The sequence below is a fragment of the Helianthus annuus genome, chromosome 7 (genome assembly GCF_002127325.2).
Source record: "Helianthus annuus cultivar XRQ/B chromosome 7, HanXRQr2.0-SUNRISE, whole genome shotgun sequence".
NCBI classification, from domain to species: Eukaryota; Viridiplantae; Streptophyta; class Magnoliopsida; order Asterales; family Asteraceae; genus Helianthus; species Helianthus annuus.
In genome coordinates this window covers 138,070,162-138,094,844 of record NC_035439.2, presented here as the reverse complement: position 1 = coordinate 138,094,844, position 24,683 = coordinate 138,070,162, and the positions used below count along the sequence as shown (strand labels likewise).

Sequence of the window (24,683 nt, the reverse complement as noted above, 5' to 3'; positions counted from 1 at the left end):
ATGGAAAAGTTGGTACCATATATAGTATTGAATCTATCGGTATGATATGAGTACTCGATATGAAATGTGCATCCCTAGTTTAGACATAACCAATAGAAAATATGTGCCTAATCAAAATCAATTTGTTTTGGTGCTCTAAAGCAAACCAACATCCAAGCAACCGATCAAAAGAATTAAAAACAAACATACATAATCTTTTACTCGTGTTATAACTAAATCACACGGTCTTAAAAATAAATAAAAAAATAATCCCAAACACCCCTTAATGAACAAACATGAAACCTGAAAGATAGTATAGAGGTGATAAACTTATTCCTATTTACCATGGAGGCAAGGACTCATGGAGTTATAATTGAAAAAACCAAACACCACCTATAGCGGTACATATGGAATAAAGAACATGATAAGCTCAATTATTCTCTTTTGTCATTATTGAATTACAAATAGGTATTATTGATTTATTGTGTTGAGACAGTGATGTTAGTACGAATGGCACATTACATAAATGAGGTGAGATGGGTTTGATTGCAATGATTCAAATATTCAATCAAGATTCTAAGACACTAAAACCTTATTTATATAAAAAATATTGCTTTGTTTTAAATAAGTTCGCTACTCTGTGTAGGAAATAAGTCCACATTTTATTAAAATATATATATTACAAAATATATAATAACGTTGTCATTCATGGAAAATATTATAGTACAATACCGGTTACAAAACTAAATAAACATAATATAAAATTACAATTTTATATACCAATATCGATTCAAGCGGCATCTCTTGTGAGTACTTCACACGCATTTGGTAGCATTATAGATGCTCCTTAACTACACCAATTAGCACACTAAAAAGTTTGACAGTTTTGGTTGAAGATCATGTTTGATATAGAGCCCTTAAAACATATTTCGTGTCTCTTTTCGAGACGGTCTGTCTCCCAGGGTACAACAACCGAAATAGTATGTATACTGCCAGAGATGAATCTCACGCTCAAAATAGCACCTGTATAATGGTGTTCTTAAAGTAGAAAAATATTATGTTGTGTACAGGGACAATATAGAATGAATCATCATTCTATAGAACAATGATGATTTTAGTGTGGATTTTTCTTATAGTGTTTTAGAACGTATATCTTTCTATTCTTATATTCACATACGTAAAGAGCTAATTAAGCCCCCATTTATTATTCTTAAAATTTAGACAATTAAACAAGATCATTAATCTTGTAATAGACGAGTTTTAATTCTCTAATTAGACGAATTTAAAGGGTTAATCAATACTGTCATTCATGACATGAAACCGTCAGACATTAACTTACTAGCGGGTAGACTGCTCTAGTGCGCACGCAGTCACGCCTTAGTCAAACCCGTGCCAAGCTTCCGTGGAGACAGGCCTTCGCCACGCACCATTTGAACTAGTGCGTCCGCACGCCAACTCGAAATCTCTACGTATACCAGGACGCCACCTTGTCATGCAGCTTCCAGAGCCGCGCCCCACTCGCACCACCATGTCATCCGCCTATGTCACCTAAGGGTGCATCGTAAGTGGACCCTTCATGTATCTGACCACACGCTCATGAATCTTCAAATAAAAAAATGTGGTTATAATAATTCATGAAGAGTGGTTGTTACATGATTGAAAGTTTTATAAGTGATGCATTCATATATGAATTGACAGAAATATAATCACATGTTGATTATATGTTGGGTGTGACATGACTAAAAACAGAATTTATGTCTAACAAAAGTGTAAGAATATAACACAAAAAATAAATACTTTCATGATTTTTTCTAATATTTTTAAAGTTTTGTTAAAGGCATTGTTATACATACCATTAAGATGCTATGTCTGCTGGTTCTTTAATTTTATTATTATTGTAGTATTTTATTATTTTAATTATTTTAAACTTAATTTTATTTGCTTATAACTTTAAGATAAAACTAGTAATAAGTTCGCGCGCGTTGCGGCGCGTGCACATCACAAATATCGAATGGATTAGTCCAAACGTTATGTGATGCGTTAACCATACGAAAACGTGTGTGTTCGACGTATTCGATTGAACTCAGTATAACTTATATAAGCATTGCGATTGGATCAAAACATAAAGTAAATCGAATTAATACCGTATAATCATAATGTATTATATACATATTATATGGGATATATTAGAGGCTTAAAAAAGGAAAAAGAAATACAATTTGACTCCACTCGTTTCCGAACAAAATTTACGAAAATATACATAAAAATAAGCATGAAAACGTATTATATTTGACCTGACTCGTTTCCCAAAAAGTTTACGTCGAAACGTAGACCAACTCAAATTAATACAGACACATACATAAAAATATGCACGTAAAAAAGGTTTTAAACGAAAACGTATCATATTTGACCTGATTTATCTCCAAAAAATTTTTATGTCAAAACGTAGACACACTCAAATTTATATCGATACATACATAAAAATATGCACGTAAAAATGTTTTTTTAAGTAAAAGAACGATAGAGATAAACAAAATAATTTAATGAACAAAAGTTACTGATGGAAAATTAAATTAGTAAAAAGGTAGGGGTTAAAAAGGTCAAATGCCAAAGTAGAGGGGTAGTAAATAGAAGGGACTTTTGTAATTTATTAGGTTAGTTATAGAGTCACGTCTAGATTTAAGTACACCAAAAGACAATTTCATTTTTTATGTTTTTTCCTTCTATGCCCTCATTTAATTTATATTATCCATATACATATGAAAGGGCCAACCAAAGCCGGTGGAAACCCCACCGACTTTGGTTTTTATTTTTTAAGATAGTATACAGTGTTTTATAAAATTTCGAGTACGTCGTCATTGCGTGCTTATTTTTATTTACATCTAGATATAAATACTATCTAAAATTGAGTCGTGAATAGTAATATACAACTGATCGAAACACAAACGTACTTTATAACGTGTTTACCATTTTCATTAATTTAGCAATATAATATAACGTATTATAAATTTCAAATACACGTTACGACGTGTTTATTTTTACCTACGATCCACTAAAAGTTAATTCAAAAGAGTCAAATATAGTTAATTTTTTTGTTAAATCCCATGAAAATTGTAATTATACCATCCGAACAACACCAACATCGATACCATATTCATTTTTAATGGTTTCTCGATATGCCAAACAACATTGGTACAGTAACAATATCATAAAAAATTGAAATGATACCAACCAAAAAACATTGGCACCGATATTCATTTTTATAATTTTCTAATTGGTATAAAACACGTGTCAATATCCCGTGAACATTTCTCTTTGTCAGTATCATTAGGGTATATGGGGTGTCATCGGTGACCCCCATCGGTGACCCATTTTGCCGATTAGGTATACACCGCCAACCATGCGGTGACCAAGAGAGAGGTGAGAGAAACGGTGGCGGCTCACCGAGGAGAGATGGAGGAGAGAGAGAGGCCTTGTCCAATCAATGTTTTTCTTTCTTTCTTTTTTTTTTAAAAAAAAAAACCAATTCACCTAAGAGGGGAGTGCCGCCATCAATTTAGGGTGTTAGGGGAGTTTAAGAGGGGAGTTGACGTGGCACACGAGGATTGGTTTGGCGTAAGAGAGGGGACTCACCTATTAGGTGAGCACCCCCTTCACCCTTATATCATGCTAGTATCGTAACAAACTAAACCAATAGAAGTAAAACAGGTATGATAGAGAATACATTTTTACTGAATGACATGAAAGATTGAAAGTCAAGATCTTGTTTGTTTCTTCCCCAATCTGACAGAAGTCAGCTCCAATGGCGGTTGTTCCATCAGTGAAATTCCCCCCCACTCATCTTATTCGTGCGAGTTATGGGTCTATTTATGGCTGCGTTAGTTCTCATATGGAACACTCGCTACAGAGGAGGATTGGCTATCATTTCAGACGACAAAACTCTCATCTTCAATGTAATTTTCTAAACCCTCCTCTTCTTATTTATTTATTTAAGTAAAATAAAATAAAATAAAAAGTACCCTTTTTCAATTGTTAGCTGTTTATGCTTGTATATGATTTGTTTTTGCAATGCCATGGTTCTAATTTATGCTTGATAGATCTCTGATTTGGGGCTGCAGATTGGTTGTGGTTATATTAGAGCATTCACATCCAACCCCCTAAAATTATACATACATTTCACTAAAAAACAACTCCTATATCAATATATTTCCACTAAAAACAAATACTTTTTCTCTCTCCTTTTCAATTAAATAATATTTTTATACCTTTATCATTACATTTTTCTCTCTCCTTCACTCACAACCACTTTCAATATATATTAAAAAATTATAGTGGGTGAACAGTGTCCCCTCAAATATACAGATGAACAGTAACATTTTATCTCTCCTCCACTCACAACCACTTTTTATACTTTTTATATTTTAAAAACACCACACTGAGAATATGATGTCTTGGATGTGAATGCTCTTAGGGGTTTTAGGCTTCTTTAGGTTGATTCCAGGCTTGTTTAGGGTCGGTTGGTATTATTGTTTGGGACCTGTTCAAATGATTTTTGGCCGGAATATCGTCAGAACTTGGCCTGAAAAATGCGCCTGAGGGCCAGAAAGTGGGGCTTTTCATGCAGAGCGAGAAGGTTGTGCTGGGCCTGTCAACACAATTGTTTTAATTGTGACATATGATTTGTTTTGGATATTAGGTGTTTATGAATCCTCATTTGGGTGTTGTTTTTACTTTTTAACCGTTAGGCTGGGCGTTGTGGTTTAACATGGAAAGGGGCGTTATGATAGAATCTGTAATTCAGATTTGATTGAAACAAGAACAAACAAGATAGATAATCCAATTCGAGAAGGATTAGGTCTCCAATTAAAAGGTTTAAGAACCCTAATTTTTATAAAATAAACATCGACATCTAAAACATTCCCTATTCTGCCTTATTTAACATAAAAGAAAAGAAGGTAATTAACTGCTAGAAACTGCCCACTACTTGCTCCTAGAACCGTTCCCCCCAAAACCCATTTCTGCAGATAATTAAATGGGTCAAATACCCATCTGGAGCTGCCCATAAAACATAAGACATGGGTTGACCCATGAGTTCGTATCACGTTAATGCGCCGTAGGCAGTGACGCTTTAACTAACCCACCCTTTAACTATCACGTTGTGGTTTAACTAGTAATTAAATAAAATAAAAAAATATAAATGTGTGTGTGTGTGTGAGTGCCCCCCCCCCCCCCCCCCCTCTTTCAACCTTTAACGCCCGTGAAGGGTTTGGCGAATACAACTTTGGCGCCCCTGGGGTGGTGTACGGGGGCGTTAAAAAGCCCATTTGGCAAGGGGCGCGAGACCACAACGGTTGGTCTTAGGGTTTTATCCTGCAGAATTACCATGACAGACAATGCCATCCATTTATGTAACACAAGAAAGTGTAGATCGCGATACAAAGAAGTTGTGATAGTTTTACTCTATAATTTGTTTAATCCTTTATGTTTCAAGAAAGATAAAAAAAGATATTAGCCCTAATCTCATAATGTGTTTTTTGTTCATCCGGAAAATTCGAGCGTATTATAAATTCTTGAACTTTATAAGCATTTTTCTTATTTTACTGCAGGTTCATCCTGTTTTGATGGTAATCGGTCTTGTTCTGCTGAATGGGGAAGGTGACTGCATTTACAGATTTACTCTTCTATACTTTAATTTAATCGCCTACAAGATAGAGATACCATTATACAGGGGCGGGACTACTATTATGTGAGCTGTAGCACGGGCTACGGCTGAAGTCCGTATGCTTGGTGTATCTTTTTTTTAGTTTTTTTTCGGTTTTATACAAAAGATATGATACGAACCCAACCTAATTTTATTCCCATTCCCGCCAAATTAATTGTTCCACAATAATAGCAGAATAGTGGGGAAGTTATTTTGGTAACTGCTTAATTAGAATTATTAGTATTAGTAGCAGTTTCCTTCCTTTTTTAGATGCCAATGTTTATGTTATAAAAATTAGGGTTCTGAACCTTGTAATCGGAGATCAAGCTTATCTCGAATTTGGCTACTTATGTAATCGTTTCTTCTAGTAATCGAAGTTGAATTTCTAGTTCTTATCAAGATATCCCTAAAATAATAGAAAGATATCCCTAACCAACCAAAACTTACAAAATAAGGGAGCCGATTGAAACAATGACCCAATTGATTAGATAAGCCCAGCTGATCAGATTAGCCCAAAAAAATCACAAAATACGTATGGCGGCATTATTTCTGATCGTCGCTCAGGATCAGGATCTGGAAGAAAACCAAACGTGGCTGGTCAATCCTTTACGCACTGGTCTCCTATTTTGCTGCTGCCAATAACACTGGTTCAATAAAAAAAATCAACAATCATTAGCGGCGACATGTTTGCCGGTAATGAGGTCGTCACTAATGAACAAAATGTCGTCGTTAATACGCATGTCGCCACTATTGGTTATGCCGGTGAGTTTGCCTGAAAGTTCGCCGGATATGGATTTCCAGATTATACTTTATTTAATGTCGCCGCTATCGTTTTTTTAATATTATATGATTGCAGTAAAAAAAAAATTTGGGATACCCCTGATTTAATAGGCTAGTTCCGCCACTGCCATTATATATGCTTATAGTTACTTAATTACAAGACTGTATAATGTTGTTCTTCGATTGTTTATCAGTTAATTTGAGGCTTCATAGATGCACATATGATATGTTTAGCATTTCTAGTTTTTTTTTTTAATTTTTTTTTTAACCGGCATGCTTTTACACAAGGTCTAATGTTTATTCTTATTCACCATCCAGGTTCTCATTTCTCTCTTCCTTTATGTTTTTTGGTCAAACAAAGTCAACTTTTGAACCGCTTTTTGACCGTTTAGTGGGGAGCTGGATTTGCGACATTCTGGCATCCGGGCGGGTCAAGAAACAGCAGGGCTTCGCTGCTGCCATGGCATGTGTTTTTTGGAGTCTACATTTACGTGCTTGCGGTTGCTGCTTGTGTAACTGGCCTTTTAGAAAAAGCTACGTTTCTTCAAACCAACAACGTGATTTCACGTTACTCTGCAGAAGCGATGCTGGTGAATATTTTGGGTGTCTCGATTGTTTTCCTATGCGGTTTTGTTATTCTCGGCATCATATTGCCGCCGACAGGCAAAGGTGATGTTCTCAGAGGATCGGTTGAGTAACATAACTCATATTTGACCAATTTGAGGGAGAGTCAAAAGTTAGTTATGTTAACATTAGTGATTTTAACAATTATACCAAAATATGTCAGTTTGTTTAAAAGTAGAATAAAATAATTTTTTAAATATGTTTAAAAGTAGATTTTTTTTTAACTTTTTTTTTCATCAAATATTCTTGTTAACCGGTGGCCATGACATTGATGTTGAGAACAGCGAGATCCGTATGAAACATCTATTTGTATACCATAGTGCATTGATGATTTAATGAATTAGTAGGGTATGCGGTTATGTAACCACCTTCGATATCACACTTAGGCTATGCGGTGCAACATAGTGCTACCCGCCACATCACCACGCTAATGGCTTCAACCCGCGAACATGACCCATTTAGCATCCCTGCGCACCACCCAACTTAAAGCAAAGTGTAAAACTTAAACGTATTCGTTCTTAAGTAATTGCCCTACACAAATCGAATGAAACAACAAACCGCATACGTCAAATTTGCATCATAGAATCATTGATTTAGAGTAGAACAACACAATTGTATATCATAAAAATCGGCAATCTCTCATAAAAAACACAATGAAATATCATATTTAAACTAAATACATGTATATAGTAAACTCAGAAAAATTTACATCCTAAGCTTCAACGATCAAATACAAAACCAGTAAATATTAGCTTAAAAGTTTACCTATTTAGGCTTCGTTTAAACGATCTTCTTTAAATATCATCATACCATACCTTATTTTCTTTTACATAAAACTTTCGAAGATATATTTGGATATTTAAAAGGGAAATTAGATTTTAATAATCCCACCGATTCACCAATAATAATCACATTTATGAGGTCATTATTGTTTGTACAGTCACACTTGGGAATTGTTGGTTTCCTACAATTTAATTTTTTGTACAGGAGAAAAAGTCATTTGTGAGAAGTCAGAATATTATGACTTTTTTTATGAGCTTATAAGGTCTTGTGTAATGGGACGGCATATAACGGGAGATTCTAGCATAGCGCCCCATAGTGCCGCGGAACACCACTACGGGCGGTGCTATGGGGGTGAAAAAGGGTGGAGCCGCGATGACAATATATAGTTGCGTGATGTTTGTTTGATTTTGAAAAATCGACCGTTGTCAACGGTCAAAAATAAAAACAAAAATTAATTCATTTTTAATATCTATAAATATTCACCATCTCTCCTATTTTTTAAAAATTCAACACACTCTCAAACCCTCTTATCTCTACCTTTTTTATAAAAATCTAGAATTTTTATACAATGCATCCCTTCAACCGCGGTTTTATTCCTCCGCGTTCGAGTGCGGACACGAACCAAACTAGCAATCCTAGCCGTCGCGTTTCTCCGGTTCCCACTCGACCCACCCCATACGGATCCGGTTTTGTCGATTTTAATCAACATCAAATCGGCTTCATGAACCTATTGAACCAACCACTCTCATGGGACTCAAATCTATACGGTTGGAACCCGAATCAAACGTGGGCGGAATGGGGTCGTCTAAAGCATTCGGCTCGCCACTACGCGAGCCCGAGGTAGTTCCGGATACACAACCAGAAGTAGAGTAGACGCAAAAAGGAAAAAAACAAAACGCCCACATAAAAAGAAAACCGAAACCCGAGCGAAAAAAGTGCAACCGTGGGATTTTGAAGAGGAGTACGCATTAACCCGATTTTGGCTCGACGTGTCGGAGGACCCCCAAATAGGTAATATTTTTGTATTAATTTTTTGTATAATTTTTTTTTGTTTTATTTTTTTTTTGTATTAATTATTTGTTTATTTTTTTAGCAAACAACCAAAGTAAAACCATCTTTTAGAACCGAATCCGAGAACTTTTTTTCGGGCTCATGAGTAGGTGAGACGAATACCGGCTGGCGGATTCAATATCGGGCAAGTGGACCGATATCAATAAGAAGTGTACAAATTTTCAATCCGTTTACCAACGGGTAAAAAACGGATGGAAAATTGGCCACAACGACGAGGACATTACACAAGCGGCCTTAATCGAGTATCAAACCAGTCAAGGTAGTTTTCCGTACTTGAAGTGCTGGCAAATTCTTTGGAATAGCCCCAAATGGGACGACGTCCCTACGAATACCGGTCGGTCGGCAAATAAAAGGCCGTCAAAGAGATCAAAAACCAACGAGTCGGGTGAACCCGAAACGCCAAACTCCGACGCTCGAAACACCGATGTAAACTATGATAGTCCGGAGGAAGAGCTACCGCAACCTGCCGGAAGAAGAAGCGGTGCAAGATCGAAAAGGCCCGAGTGACTTTGAATTCTACTCGAAACCGCACGACCACCTAACCGGAAAAGCGTTGAAGATGGCGTTGGCACAAAAGGAGTGAATCGAAAAAAATATATAATCTTTGAGTTTTTTTATATTATTTTATTGTAATGTTTTTATTTTATTTTATTGTAATGTTTTTTTGTTTTATTTTAGTGTAATGTTTTTTAATTTAATGAAATCATTTTTAACTTTATAAAGTTAGAAATTAATTATAAAAAAGTTGAAAACTAATAGTTGAGTAATGATGAGGTATGGACTTTACGACTACAACATCTAATCATATAACGCCCAATAAAACCCTTATGACGTGGGGTGTCATTCGCATAACGCCCCAAATGGACTTTATGACTACGGCCTCACTTTTCAACAACAAAATTACCATATTACCCCTGTGGAAACACTGCTTATAACTTTGCCCTTCGCTCTGCAACATCAGTTACACAGCCGCCAACATCGTTCAACACAGCGACAACAGTTTCCGGCTTCCATAGGTTAGGGCTCCGACGCTTTTGCAAACACAGTTCCTCCGCCTCTCGCCGCCGCTGTTGCTGCTCCGATCAACTGCTCCTCCGTTCGTAACTCTCACGGGTTAAAGTAATTTACAGGTTTCCCCTTTTTTCTTGTTTATTTCATACTACTTACTAATATATGCGTTCAACTAGGTTTATTGCTTATTAAATCGATAAATTATTTGAGATAGAGATTATACCTTCAATTCAATTAGAATCAGTTACAAATCAGCGCTAGCATCATGATTGATGACCAGTGTTCATTAAGTCTTGAGTGTAGCCAGATAAGTCGTTGATTCGTTTCCATAAATTAAATGTTAAAACCCTAAAATATAGTTTTCTTTTACAAATTAGGGCAACGTATGGATTTTTAGGTTTGCTCATTGGTTTTGGATTTTGGAATGGCTCAATCAGGTTGTGTATTTTTTTTTTTTTAATTTTATAAAAGTGATAAATTCTCCGACATAGAGATTAGACAGTTAACTAGAAGTAGTTACAAATTAGGGCAAGCATGGTGATTATCGCAGATAAATCGTTTCCATGACCTGAATGTTAAAAACTTAACTTAGAGTTTCCTGCAAGACTCCACCTTGAAGCGATGCTGGTGAATATTTTGGGTGGCGCGAATGTATTCTTGGGCGGTTTTGTTATTCTCGGTGTCATATCTCCGCCAACGGGCAAAGGTGATGTTCTCAGAGTATCTGTAGAGTATTAAAAGTCACATTCGACCAGTTTTACACTGTGTTCCCGAGTCTCATTTAAGAGAGAAAAGGAAGGAAAATACGTGACTTTTTTCGTGTTCCCGAGTTTAATGAAAAGTAAAGGAAAAGAGAAGAAATCAAGCATTTTATGTGTTCCCGAGTTAGGAGGAAAAGAAAAGAAAGTAACAATTTTACCATTATACCCTTTAAACATAAAATATTTTAATTGTATATGAGGGCAATTTAGTAATTAATAATATTTTCTCTCCTAACCTCTCCAATTTGGGAGGATGAATATATGGACAAATTTTCTTCCCTTTTCTCTCCCCTCCCCCTGTTAAATGAAACTCGGGAACATGGTTTTTCATATTTTCATCTCTTTTCCCTCCCCTCCCCTTGTTAAATGAGACTCGGGAACAGAGTGTTAGAGTTGTGACTATTGGCGATCAGAGAGGTATATCAAAACTGGAAGTATGATAAGAACAAGAAGTAGTCGAATGTAATCTTTTATTAATAAGTCGGCACAGATTACAATGGTATTTTTCGACTAATTTTTTGGATAACTAGAACTGAAAACAAAGCTGAATTAAATAATCAAAGTGCAACAAACTTCTGCAGCAAACTCGGTCCTATTCTGTTCCTTTATTTGTGGTATTCCAGCGTTCACAATTCTAAGCTATACAAATGTATTATTTTAAGATATTTGTTTTTTATGAATACTTAACATTATTGATTTGTACATCTAGAAACAAACAATCCTAGTTATATACCTCTTGCACCTTAAATTTTATATTTATATAACTGCTTTAATATATTAAACATTTTTATTAAATGCCTTGTTCATAGAAGTTAAAACTGAATAACAAAATTCTTATGACATATCTAATAATGAGTCACTTTTGAATTCCTAGTAAGGATTTCTTTTTAATAATATATATATCTTTAAGAGGTAACACATGACCTGAAACACTGCAATACTACACGAACTAAATAGTTTGTGGGTTGTATCCGAATGGCAAAATATGTCTATGGCTTACTGAACGTAATTCCCGTCTTTGAGCCAATGAGGCGGGCTGGGCTGATCTCGGTCAATGAGGCGGTTCAGGTTAGGCCAACTTTTTTTGAGTTATGGATTAGTGGGTTAAATCAATTTAGAGAAGTTAATTTTTTTATTTTTATTTAGTTTTTGAACGGCAAAACTTACCCCTACGACATTACACCCATGGTTTAAAAAAGCGTGAGGCACTCCGAAGCATTTTGGTTCCAAAAGCTTTAAGCGAAGCTTCAAGCGCGAAGCGAGAGCTTCACGTATACGAAGCGCTCAAAATAAAAAAAAATAAAAAAAATATTGTACACATCAATATGGACCTATTCTATTTGTTAATCAATAATAAACACAAAAACATGATTAAAAAACATACTTAACACATAAAAAACATAGTTAAAACATAAATTAAAGTCGAAACACACTTAAAACATAAACATAAAAATAGTCTTTAATCAATAATCATCATAATCAAGTACGTATTCATCTCCATCAACATCACTCAATCCAATATCTTCTTCAAGCTCATCTTCTTCGTATAGAAATCAAGTTGCAGAGATAATAGAAGGGGAAAGAGGATGGGAGCGGCTGATATGTTAAAAGATAGCGGCTGATTATTAGGGTAAAGAAGTAGGGCCTCATTTAAACCCTATTGAAAGACTAATGGGCCTAAAAAATGACCCAAATGTGACCTGATTGGGCTGAAGCGTCGCCTCAAACCATGGTCGCTTCGCGCTTAAAGCTCGCCTCAAAACGCTTCACGTGTTGTGACGCTTCAGACCAAAAAGCGTTATTCCAAACGCTTCATCGCTTCACGCTTTAAGCGCGCTTAAAGCTCGCTTTTTTAAACCCAAATTAATTAAATAACTCCCCTTACCCAGGTGGTTTGAACCTGGGACCTCTCATTTAAGAGGTATATACCTCTACTAAATGAGCTAGCCCCACATTTGAGTTGTATTCAATTTATGGTAGCTAATTAGAATAGTAGATAAGCATGTGTGTATTATTTTTCGTAGCTAGTCCTCTCTAACTGTACCTAGTCAAAGTTGTGATTATGGTTACGAGTTTGTAATAGGCCCGGCAATTTTAAACCAAGGAACTGATTATGGGTTCATTTGGGCTATTATTTAAACACAATGGGTTATTTTGGGTTTAATGATTTTTTCCAATGGGTCAGGATGGGCCCTTCTAAAGTTAATAAAAAGAACTAGTAGGTCAAACTGGGTTTAACAAAACAGAGGAACGGGTCAGGATGGGCGCTTATCTTCTTCTCCATACGTCTTTGCAATTACAGTGATTCACGCAGTCACGAACATAGATTCTTGGTCGATTCATCTTTGCAAGTCTGATACACTTGATTAAAAAGTCTACAATTCATCTTCTTCGTCGATTCAGTATCAATCCATTCGTCACACAGTGAGTTAACTCAGATTCAGCATAGTTAATTGTTGTTCTTGTCGATTAGATAATTATTTGGTTCAGTTCAGTTGCTTTTATAATTATTTGGTTATATTTTGTTAAAGAAGTTTAAGATAGCTTTGTTATTTTTTGAATAAATCAGTTTGTTCTTGACGTTGTTAGATTGTATATTTGTATGTGTAGGTGCTTGGTTTAATTTAAGTCTAAATTTGTTTGGTTTGCGATTAGGGTTGAGATTTGTATAGCATTTACTCAATATTTGAAATGTATTTGATACTTTTTTCATGGGGTTTAAATTGGGGAGAACTTCTTCGTACTACTACTTTGATAATTAATTACTAAGGTTTACAAGTTCAGGTTACTACGGTTTACAAGCTCAGCTTGTTCTTCGATATTTAAAATTTAAAACCAGTAGCAAAACTTCAACTGAATTACCAACAGAATCATCCATAAATATAAGTACAAAGTGATATAAAACAATAAAATGTTGATTCATTAGACAATTTAGCCCACTTCAACAATATTAATGCATTTATATTCCAAATTGCTTAAGTTATGAAGCATTTACATTTCTTGCAAGGTGGCTCCTAGATAAGTTAAAGTTTCTTGCCGGTGAGTTTTCCAGGTGTGAAACATGAGTATGTTGATGGATTTAGAGCGAGGATCGCTGCGTTGAGGCCGGACGGGCGGATAGCGAGGAGGTTTTTGTTTAAGAATTTGACTTTGGTTGTGGTGGGGGAGATAGTCTAGTTTTTATATTTTTTTTTTTTAAATTTGAAGTTTTTTTTTAAATTTTAATTTTTATAGTTTCTCAAGTTTTATTTATTATTTTTTGAATTTTTGTTTCTTTTTCATTTTTTTTATTATTATTGAGTTATTCTCAATCCATCTGGACCCGAACCCATCCTGACCTTTTTTTCCTTTTACCCATCTTGACCCTAACCCATTCTAACCCAAACCCATCCTGACCCAACAACCAACCCAATCCAACCCATCCATTTTGCCACCTCTTGTTTGTAATCAGTCTTAGAGCTATATTTTCTGGTTAATAAGATTGAGAGTTATTCAATTCAAATTCATTTATTCGGTTTGATTGTGAGTTGAGGCCTTGAATGTCAACACGTGTAAAAGGAGAACAAAAAACATGACCAATCTTTTAATAAGTTCACAATATATCACTACAATGTCGTTACTCGATCACAATCTTCTCTCAACCATCTCCTAATCAGGTTTCTCTTTTGATTTTTTTGTGCAAGGATTCCTGATTTTGTTTTTGTTTTTAAATTTTTATAGACCTTGATTTTGTATTTCTTTACGAATTGGATGCATGTTTTTCATTTCAATTGAACATAAATATCGAAATCAACATCAACGTTTCATCAGAATCAATGGCCCCTGCTTCCACCGGTGGCAGGCGGGCGAACATGTTAGGTTGGATAAAGATTAGACATTCAACTATAGTTAGTTACAAATTAGGGCAAACATGCTGCACCAGTTCATTAAGTCTTGATTCATTGTCGCCATTAAATCAATTTCATGACCTAAATGTTAATAACCTAAAGTATAGTTTCCTGAATGTTAGGTTTTGAATTTTGGAATCAGTATAGTTTTTTGTTTGCTGATTGATTTTGGATTTAGGGTTTAAGTGATATGTGTCGTAGTAAACATCGGGATCCTTCTTTGTCTTGCAGATGAGGTTGAAAAAGCAAAAACGTCATCGAAGAAGTGTTAGATTCTTTACAACATGCTATGGTTTCAGATCACCGTTTAAGATATTGTGCGACGGGACGTTTATACACCATCTTCTTGTTAACCGCATTACTCCTGCTGATACCGCCATTTCTAACATTCTAGGTGCTCCAGTCAAAATGTTCACCACCAGGTTCGATTCATCTACTTTTACCATGTTTTTACGTTCAAAAAGTCGATAACTTTTATGCTTATACGTTCTTTCTCTCCATTAGATGTGTTCTTGCTGAGTTGAAAAGCCTTGGTGAAGCCTACTCCGAGTCTCTTAACGTGGCCCGTGATCTTGCGCCTGCAAGGTCAGTATCGTCTTTTCACCTTTAAAAAATGTTTTTATTTTTTTTAACAATGACACTGAAGAGATATATTTAGGTGTGATCACGAGAAGAGGAAGAGTGCAGTGGATTGTCTATCAGACGTCATCGGGGAAAGCAATTCGGAGCATTTCTTCGTTGCTACTCAGGATGTTGACTTGCGCAGGAAGTTTCAGGAGGTTCATACATGTTTCATCTGTTTGGTTAACTTAACTTAACTTATTTTAACAATTTAAAAGAGTAAAATGCCAATTTTGTCCTTGAGGTTTGGCCAGTTTTGCGACTTCCATCCAAAGGTTTGTTATTTTGCATCTGGATCCAAAGGTTTGAAATCTTGCCATTTTCATTCGACTTGTTAACTCTAATATCCAATTTCTACGTTAAGTCAGGGGTATTTTCGTCTTTTTTGTTAGCTTAAAGGCAATTTGGTCTTACGGATTCGGTCAGGGGTATTTTAAATGCCTGTACATAAGTAAAAAAGACTAAATTGCCCTTTAAGATAACAAAAAAGACGAAAATACCTCTGACTTAACGGAGAAAAATGAACGGAGTTAACAAGCCGGATGAAAATGGCAAGATTTCAAACCTTTTGGATCTAGATGCGAAAAAACAAACCATTGGACGAAAGTCGCTAAACTGGCCAAACCAAAAGGACGAAAATGGCATTTTACTCGTTCTAAAAATATATATGTTTTTTTTTTAATCTTTTTAACTTGTATGCTTTATGGATACAGATTCCCGCTGTGCCTGTAATGTTTGCACTCAGAAACGCTTTATTTCTCGAGCCTCCATCTCAGTCTCAACAACAGTTTGCAAAAGCTGCTGAAGAAGAACGCTCACGCCTGAACGAGTTAGAGATTAAAATGCTGAGTAATAAAAGGAAGAGAAGTTTGGAAACAGACGAGCAAGCAGATGAAGCTTTTCCAAATGAAACCATTGTAGATTTAAAGAAAAATGTTTCTACAAGGAAAACTGATGTAAAGGATAAAGTACAATTCAAGAGAAAAAAAGCTAAGGTTTTGGTTCTACATCATGCTTTTTTTTTTTAATTATATTCTTGACTCTTTTGCTAAGGTTTTGGACCCTTGGTTCCTGACATGATCATCGAGTTTTGGTAATCAAGTTGCTAATATTTACGGGCATTTTTCAGGGTCCGAATCCACTTTCTTGTAAGAAGAAGAAAAAGGATAACCAAAAACCTGTTGCCCAAAAGGCAAGTTCAATTTTCTTTCTTTTTATCTGCTTATCCGAGCCTACTGTTTTATTATTTGATTTTCGGTAATTGTGAGAACCTGTTATGGAAAACTCATGTGGCCCCACCAAAACTGTGCTAACCAGTGAGACCGGTAAACCACAACTTACGCTGTTAAGGTGGTTTCTAGGGGGTTAAGGCAGGAAACGAGTATTATTTTTTCGTGTTCAATGTGTTTCTGTTTATACTACTGCAGGAAGTTAATGAGAATGTTGAAACCGTAAGGAGCAGGGGCAAGAAAAGGAAAAGGTCCCGTAAGCCAAAAAATGTCGCTACCGCAACCGACTAAAGACTATATGATCGTAAGTAGCTTCTTTAATAACTAATTTAATTATTTAAAGTTCTAAACATTAGAGTTGTTGAATGCTATATCCATTGCCATTATATCTTCCATGTCATGTTTCTTATAGTTATTGTAAAACGATGGTAAGAAACGATGTGTTTGATGCTTGGTTCTGTTTACAGGCCTTGGACTTATGGCATGTCGGAGTCTTGAAGATTCATTGAAATTTTTAGAAGATGATGACGTTTTTTTAAATGGGTCGACGAGAACTACTATGTAAGAACAGGCGTTTGTAGAGCCTGTTCTCAAATTTTGCGGTAATTATAGCTCTTGATATAGTTTAGTTTTTTTTAGATGGGGAGCTTGTGATACTTTTGTTATTGAAGCTTCTGTAGCAACAGCCATTTTTAAGATTTTGTTCTTTTTTATTTCATTTCGTTGCTAATTTATACTTCTTGGGAAAAAAGTATCAACTTTAGAAGTTAAGTGTCATTTTGGTTTCTTTTATGCCAGTTTGGACATCCTTATTTTTTCATCAAAGAAAGAAAAAACTAAAAAAGGATTTTATTCTTAATTTAAAGCTTTTGGCATGTGTAAAGTGTGTAGAATGATGAGAACACAGCACTCAAATATGTTTTCTAACATTCTGTGAGTATAGTTGATTAATTAGTATTTTTTTCATTTTTAAATTTACATGTGTTGGGAAGTTATAAAAAGGCCCAATTTTTTAGTTGTAACCTGTATAAATGAAATCAAATGGATCTAAAGTTTGATATTTGGGTTAGGGATAGGGATGAGCTCGGTACCAATCGGGTGACCCAAGTGAAATACCGGTACCGAAAATGTACCCGGTTTGGTAAATTCGGTATTGGTACCAGTATCATTTGCACATCCCTAATTTGGGTGACCTAAGTGAAAATGACCATGATCTCACCTGTCATTTGGTATTTTAGTAGTTATATCACATCTCAAATCAATGTTAATGTTTTAGTGTGACTAGGGCTGTAAACGAAACGAACGAACACGAACAAGGCCTTGTTCGTGTTAAGGAAATAAATGTGTTTACGAACGGTTCATGAACACTTACCGAACGAGATTTTATGTTCGTGTTCGTTCATTAAGGAAATGAGTGTGTTCGCGAACGGTTCACGAACACAAATGAACACAAATAAATTTGCCGAACGCAACGAAGGATAAAGATAGATGACCCAGAGAGTAGCACTCGAACTTGAATTCCTTACTGTGGAACAGAGGTCGATTGTATTCGTGGATGTAAATAATGAGAAATGAAAGGGAAATGATGCATAAACAAGGTGAAAGTGGGTTTTTCTAGTTTAATTGTTAGCGAAATAAAATAAATAAAAGTTTAATAATATAAAAAGTACAAAAAAAATATAAGAAAGTACAAACATCTTCAATTAAACAAAAAACATACGAACATAAACGAACGCAAATCAACGAATGTTCACGAACACGTTCACGAACACCTTACCGAACGTTCACGAACACAATCGAACGAACGAGACCTCTGTTCATGTTCGTTCATTTAACTAATCGAACGAAATTTCGTGTTCATGTTCGTTCGTTTATTAAACGAACGAACATAAACGAACTTCCCGCCGAACAGTTCACGAACTGTTCGCTGAACGTTCGGTTCGTTTACAGCCCTAAGTGTGACAATGGTTGTTCAGATACATCAAATCAAAAGAAAATATGTACTTGGGGTGAAGGGATTGGTTAAACACTTGAAAGTGGTAAACTTCAAAATCAACTAATGAGAGTATGCCATGTCATCAGTGGCGGACCCAGGAATTTTTCCATGGGGGTGCGAAACATTTTTAAAAATTTTAGGCCCCTAGGTATATAAGTAAAAAAATCGGTTCGTATCGGGTCGGTTCGGGTCGGGTCATGTAAAGCAAAAGAAATTGCGCCATAACGTCCCTACTCATGCTTTCTATCACAAATAAATTGATGCATAAGTTCATCGCTCCATAACATAATGTTTCAATTTTAATTTTCAACCATAGAAATCGTGTGTAATCACCCTAAAAATCATCTAAACGACATAATCACCCTAAAAATCATCTAAACAACATAATCACCATAAACAACGTCAAAACACATGAAATTTCAAACCTATTTAAGAATTTTGTTACCCTTTGGTGTCGGACGGCAGTGGTTCGCGGCTGCTTATGACGTGCTGTTGTGGTTGCTGTTGTGTTCGATGATCGCTGGTAGGAGACGACCCAAGAGAGGGAGGGCGGGATGAATTCTAAGGGACTATTGGGCTTATTTTAATTATTATAGTTTGAACTTAGGTTGAGTTTGGTTAATGGACTAGTAATTAGTGGGCTAATTATGTTTAATGAAATAGTGGGTTAAGGTATTGAGTATTTGGGTTAAGTTGGGTAGTATAAGTTATATAATTTAAGGAAAAATTACAAGTTTTGTCCTTTATCTTTATACCATTTTTCAGGCGGTGTCCTTTTTAATGAATGTTAACAGGCGGTGTCCTTTACTAGATATTTTGTTGCAAGTTTAGTCCTTTACACCCAACCCAGTTAAAAAACCTTGTTAATTGTTGGGTGTAAAGGACTAAACTTGCAACAAAATACATAGGTAAAGGACTAAACTTGCAACAAAATACCTAGTAAAGGACACCGTCTGTCAACAGTTAACAGGGTTTTTTAACTGGGTTGGGTCTAAAGGACTAAACTTGCAACAAAATACCTATTAAAGGACACCGTCTGTCAGCATTCGTTAAAAAGGACACCGCCTGAAAAGTAGTATAAAGATAAAGGACAAACTTGTAATTTTTCCTATAATTTAGGTAGTTTTTTAATTAGAGTTTACTAAGAAAAAAATTAAAATATAAATCGAACATATTTTTTTACCTAAGGTGTGTGGACGAAAAATTCCAAGGGGTGCGGAAGAAAAAATTCAAGGGGTGCGGACGAAAAAATCCAAGGGGTGCAAACGGGATTTTCAACGGAAAATAGCACTAATTTTTTTTTTCCCGGGGGTGCGCCCGCCCACCTTAGGCTACATGTAAGTCCGCCCCTGCATGTCATTCAACCTTAAGAGTTTAAACTATGCTGAAAAGTGTTGGCAATGGTTAGACACTTCATGAATTGATAAACTTTTTTATTTTTATTTTTTTAAACTAGCATATTTACCCTTCTCTCTCTATCTGCAACACTTCACGCATCGGCAAACCTTTACCGCCTATCCATGTTCACCGATCGGCAAAACCCACCGGCGGCAGTATTACCGCGCGGGGTTTGCCGCGTACTCGGGACACCCTTATATTTAGGACTCATCCTGAACTATAAATATCAATAGCGGTCAGGAACATTATTGCAAGTTAAGAAATCAACTGCCTTTTGATTTGCGGAACCTTCTTGAAGGATTGCAATAAGTCACAAAGGAACAGGAATTTGAAATAATTTGGAATTTAAATGATTGAAATTGAAATTTCCGATGAATTTAGTTAACAAAACCCTTGTGAAGGAACTGGAATTATCACTTGACTACTAGATCACCACCACCATCATGCCTTCCGGTTAGTGCAACCGACCGCCGATGCCACCCCATCACGTACCGGTTGTCGCCCCAACCATGTCTTTTTAACAGCTAGTAACGTTCAATAGTTGGACAACTCGCGGTAATTTAGCCCCCGATCAGGGAGGTTTAGGTTTATTTTTCGGGGGAGGGAGCGGTGTTACCGCCTCCAACCGCCCTTAAAAATTTATCCTTTTTTAGTGTTTAATAATAAATATGAGATTTGTGAAAATTCAGTGTGATAAAATGTGTAACACGAAATTTGGTACGATATAGAGTGTCTTAGAGATTATTTACACCAACTTTTGTACTATTTTGATGTATACATCGGAGATGATTAGTGTTATGTAAGATGTAACCACCACAATAAATAAGCATCTATAATAACCACAAATTCAACTATCACTTTCACATGTCTTACTCAACAAACGAGTGGATGCGCAAATCGCATGCATTGTCAAACAGAATTAAGATCACATCAAAGTAGTTTTCTGTCAAAATAATCTCATTTTTCTTTGCAAGTTAGAACAAATTAATTAGGTTGGGTAGGAGATTTTGTTTCGGTTATGAAAAAAAAAAACGTGTAGACACATTAATCAGCTCACGACTCACGCCAGACCGCCCCAGGCCCAACACGTGAGATATAAATCAAGCTCACTCAACAGAAAGGCGATGGAGGACGTCAAACACATGAATCAAACACCGGATCTATGCTTGTTAAGACTGCAAAGCACTCAACCCTTAATCAATTGAGCTACACGCCTGGGGACAAGGGTTGCGGACTTTGATTGTACATATAATGTTTTACTCATAACTAGAGAAAGAATGTGATGGTACGAGTGTCATAAAATATATATAATCAACGTAAAATACCCAAAACTACAAGTAACAAAACATAGATATTATAGTGATGCGGGAACGGAAGCAATCATATGGCTCAAATAACTTGGTGATCAATTTGCAAAGGTGAAATGATTGGGGTAGATCAGGGTATTTAATAAGGGGGAAAGACAAGTGGGAGGTGTAATGACATTTCTACCCTCATGTGCACTGTACATGACTTAATTTAACTGAAAATTATAACTGGGTTTCCCATAAAGTACATAACGTGCAACATTTTCAAACATTAAATACAAAAGTCATCAATTTTAAAGGTAAAGGACAACGTCTGAAATTTAGGACAAACATAAAGGACAAAACTTGTAACTTACTCTTTTAATTATTTTGTATTTTACTTTTAAACCTCCAACTTCACTAATATATGTCTTTAGCCCCTCTATTTTAAAAAGCTTTCTTTTTGTTGGTTAGGTTTGTGTAAATGCGTGTATAGTCCCTCTGCTTTAACGTTGTTAGTATACATGTGACGAATCAACATGGTGGAATATGTTAGATATTTTAGTGTAATCGGGATTGACTTGGTGATCAAAGCGAATAATAATACACATCAAGCAAGTTAGGAGGTGCGGGAGTGCACGCTTGTTTGAGTTATTATTATTCGAGGTGTACGGGGGTTCGAAGGGGGCAGCGCCCCCTTGGCGGGGGTCCGGGGGCAGTGCCCCTGGGAGCAGGGTCCAAGGGGCGGCAGCCCCTGGCAGAGGCAGTTATCTGCAAGAAACCCTAAATTCGTTTTTCAGTTTTTTGGTCATAACTCTCTGGTTCGTCAATTTCACTCAAAAACACATACTCAGGTTCAACTCTCGAAATCAGAGTTGTATCCGATTAAATTATTCGGGTGAACCACCGAAATAATTTGATCTGAGAGTGATTACACGCCTCTCTGATCGTCCGGTTTCTGAAAATTCCCCAACAGAATAGTGACCATGTCACACCCCCAAAATCCACACGCGGTGTACCACCGCTTGGAGGCGTGACGTGACCAGGATCAAGCCATCAATCATATCAAACATAGTGTATAGTAGTTAAAGCAATTCATAAAACCCAGTTCAATATGATTGATGTTCAAACCAAACTTTGTTCAAGTAGCGGAAGCATGTAAGTAAAACCCAACGTAAGTAATAATGTATGAAATGTCATAAGTGTTTAATAAACATTCACGTTCCATGCCCACAACGACCTGCTCCTCCTTGTGCAAGCTCCATAAGTACCTAAGGTCCTGCAAGGCATGCAGCAGAGAGTCAACAACTAGTTGAGCGAGTTCACAGAAAGTAAGTTCAGTAATTGCCACAGTATGAGTAGCATTATGTTCGTTCGTTATGTCATGTATCGCATCAGTTTCCATCGCGGCCTCCCAGGCAGGTATGCGAAGATTAGGGGATGTTTTTCCCAAGTATTCTAGACTAGGTTTATTTGTATCGCGGCCTCCCAGGCAGGTGTGCGAAGATTAGTAAATTTAGTTCGCGGCCTTCCTAAGGCAGGTGTGCGAAGTCAGTCATAATATCGCGGCCAACCCTTGGCAGGTGTGCGAGGATCAGTTCAATGAGTGTTACTAGTCTAGTCGTATCTTGTCGTTAGGTTCTATCATCCGAGTATGTACAATAAATCATCTAATCCCATTCCCACCCGGGAACCCATGCCTTGGCTGTGTGAGCCAAAAGATTTGTGCATCGCTTGCCATAGCTCTGACGTGAATCGTGCATCCCGATCCGAAATGATAGAGGTGGGCACCCCGTGCCTTGAGACTACTTCCTTCAAGTATATGTCTGCAAGTGTGGAAAACTTGTCCGTTTCTTTGATTGCCAAGAAGTGAGCAGACTTGGTGAGTCGATCCACGATCACCCAAATAGTATCGTTACCACGCTGAGATCTAGGCAGGCCTGTAACAAAATCCATGGAAATCTCCTCCCATTTCCACTGTGGTATCTTTGGTTGCTGAAGTAAGCCTGCTGGTTTCTGATATTCTGCCTTGACTCTTGCACAGGTCAAGCATTTGCCGACATAAGTGGCAATGTGGGCCTTCATGCTAGGCCACCAATAAGTAGTTCTGATGTCGTGGTACATCTTATCCGAACCTGGATGTATCGAGTAGCGAGACTTGTGTGCTTCATCCATCACAAGTTCTCGTAACCCGCCATAAAGTGGGACCCAAATACGCCCCGTTACGTAGTAAGCACCGTCTTCCTTTTGTTCCATTTGCTGCCTTGAGCCGCGTAAGGCTTCAGCCTTGACGTTTTCGGGTTTTAGTGCTTCCATCTGAGCAGTTCGTATCTGTGCTGGAAGACTGGACTGAATAGTGAGCTGCAAGGCTCGTACGCGTCTAGGTAGAGTGTCCTTTCGACTGAGGGCGTCAGCCACAACATTGGCCTTGCCTGGATGATACTTGATGGCGCATTCATAATCGTTCAGAAGTTCGACCCATCTTCGTTGACGCATGTTCAAATCCTTTTGCTTAAGGATATGCTCGAGGCTCCTGTGATCGGTGTAAATTGTGCACTTGGTACCGTACAGGTAGTGTCGCCATATCTTAAGCGCGAAAACAACAGCTCCCAGCTCTAAATCGTGTGTCGTGTAGTTCCGTTCGTGAACCTTAAGTTGACGAGAAGCGTAGGCTATAACTTTATCCCGCTGTATCAATACACAACCAAGACCCTGTATCGACGCGTCACAATAAACCACAAAGTCGTCCGTGCCCTCTGGCAATGAGAGAATAGGTGCGCTGCAAAGCCTATCCTTTAGGTACTGAAAAGCGGTTTCCTGGGGACCTCCCCAACGGTAGGTGACACCCTTCTGGGCCAGTAGTGTAAGCGGCTGTGCGATCTTGGAGAAATCTTTGATGAACCGTCTGTAGTAACCCGCCAAACCCAAGAATTGGCGTATTTCAGTTGGTGTACGCGGTGCAGGCCAGTTCCTGATCGAATCTACCTTGGATGGATCGACATGAATCCCATCCCTGTTCACCACATGGCCTAAGAAGTGGACTTCACGAAGCCAGAAGTCGCATTTAGAAAACTTGGCGTACAATTGCTCCTTTCGTAGCAGTTCCAAGATAAGACGTAAGTGCTGCTCGTGTTCCTCCTGACTCTTGGAGTAGATCAGAATGTCGTCGATGAAAACAATGACGAACTTGTCTAGATAGGGTTTGCACACCCTGTTCATAAGATCCATGAAAACTGCAGGCGCGTTCGTAAGCCCAAATGGCATGACTAGAAACTCGTAGTGACCGTAACGAGTTCTGAATGCTGTCTTGGAGACGTCTTCCTCTCGGACTCTCAGCTGATGGTAACCCGATCTTAAGTCGATCTTGGAGTAGTAGCACGACCCTTGCAACTGGTCGAATAAGTCGTCTATGCGCGGAAGAGGGTAACGGTTCTTCACCGTCACCTTGTTCAGTTCCCGGTAATCTATACACATCCTGAAAGTGCCGTCCTTCTTTTTCACAAATAACACTGGGGCTCCCCAAGGCGAAGAGCTTGGACGAATAAAACCCTTTTCC

General features: G+C 37.1%; 2 protein-coding genes across 7 annotated transcripts; both read left to right on the top strand.

Annotated features, from left to right (window-relative positions):
* Positions 1-3,686: 3,686 nt before the first annotated feature.
* Positions 3,687-7,326, top strand: LOC110868750 (probable transmembrane ascorbate ferrireductase 2). Of its 3 annotated transcripts, none has more exons than XM_022117999.2 (3): positions 3,687-3,932; positions 5,586-5,634; positions 6,853-7,325. In XM_022117999.2, exons 1-3 carry the CDS (start codon positions 3,837-3,839, stop codon positions 7,131-7,133), a joined length of 426 nt encoding a protein of 141 aa, XP_021973691.1. In that variant the 5' UTR covers positions 3,687-3,836; the 3' UTR covers positions 7,134-7,325. The 3 variants fall into 3 exon arrangements, with proteins under 3 accessions (XP_021973691.1, XP_021973690.1, XP_021973692.1); XM_022117998.2 differs by having other exon boundaries at positions 6,779-7,321; XM_022118000.2 differs by lacking the exon at positions 5,586-5,634 and having other exon boundaries at positions 6,853-7,326.
* A 2,554-nt stretch (positions 7,327-9,880) lies between these two features.
* LOC110868751 (rRNA-processing protein UTP23 homolog) lies at positions 9,881-17,165 on the top strand. Of its 4 annotated transcripts, XM_022118003.2 has the most exons (9): positions 9,881-10,057; positions 13,013-13,134; positions 14,829-15,019; positions 15,102-15,182; positions 15,256-15,376; positions 15,932-16,213; positions 16,348-16,410; positions 16,646-16,751; positions 16,915-17,165. In XM_022118003.2, exons 3-8 carry the CDS (start codon positions 14,829-14,831, stop codon positions 16,736-16,738), a joined length of 831 nt encoding a protein of 276 aa, XP_021973695.1. In that variant the 5' UTR covers positions 9,881-10,057; positions 13,013-13,134; the 3' UTR covers positions 16,739-16,751; positions 16,915-17,165. The 4 variants fall into 4 exon arrangements, with proteins under 4 accessions (XP_021973695.1, XP_021973697.1, XP_021973693.1 ...); XM_022118005.2 differs by lacking the exon at positions 13,013-13,134 and having other exon boundaries at positions 9,881-10,051; XM_022118001.2 differs by lacking the exon at positions 13,013-13,134 and having other exon boundaries at positions 9,882-10,057.
* Positions 17,166-24,683: the final 7,518 nt, after the last annotated feature.

What these genes read in the sequence shown, in the direction of transcription:
- LOC110868751 (XM_022118005.2), top strand. Translation starts at nt 14,829, where the DNA reads ATGAGGTTGAAAAAGCAAAAACGTCATCGAAGAAGTGTTAGATTCTTT. An exon ending in TCAAGAGAAAAAAAGCTAAG is followed by an intron (nt 16,214 to 16,347) that starts GTTTTGGTTCTA and finishes GGCATTTTTCAG; the next exon opens with GGTCCGAATCCACTTTCTTG. An exon ending in AAAAACCTGTTGCCCAAAAG is followed by an intron (nt 16,411 to 16,645) that starts GCAAGTTCAATT and finishes ATACTACTGCAG; the next exon opens with GAAGTTAATGAGAATGTTGA.
- LOC110868750 (XM_022117998.2), top strand. Translation starts at nt 3,782, where the DNA reads ATGGCGGTTGTTCCATCAGTGAAATTCCCCCCCACTCATCTTATTCGT. An exon ending in ACAAAACTCTCATCTTCAAT is followed by an intron (nt 3,933 to 5,585) that starts GTAATTTTCTAA and finishes ATTTTACTGCAG; the next exon opens with GTTCATCCTGTTTTGATGGT. An exon ending in TGTTCTGCTGAATGGGGAAG is followed by an intron (nt 5,635 to 6,778) that starts GTGACTGCATTT and finishes TTCACCATCCAG; the next exon opens with GTTCTCATTTCTCTCTTCCT.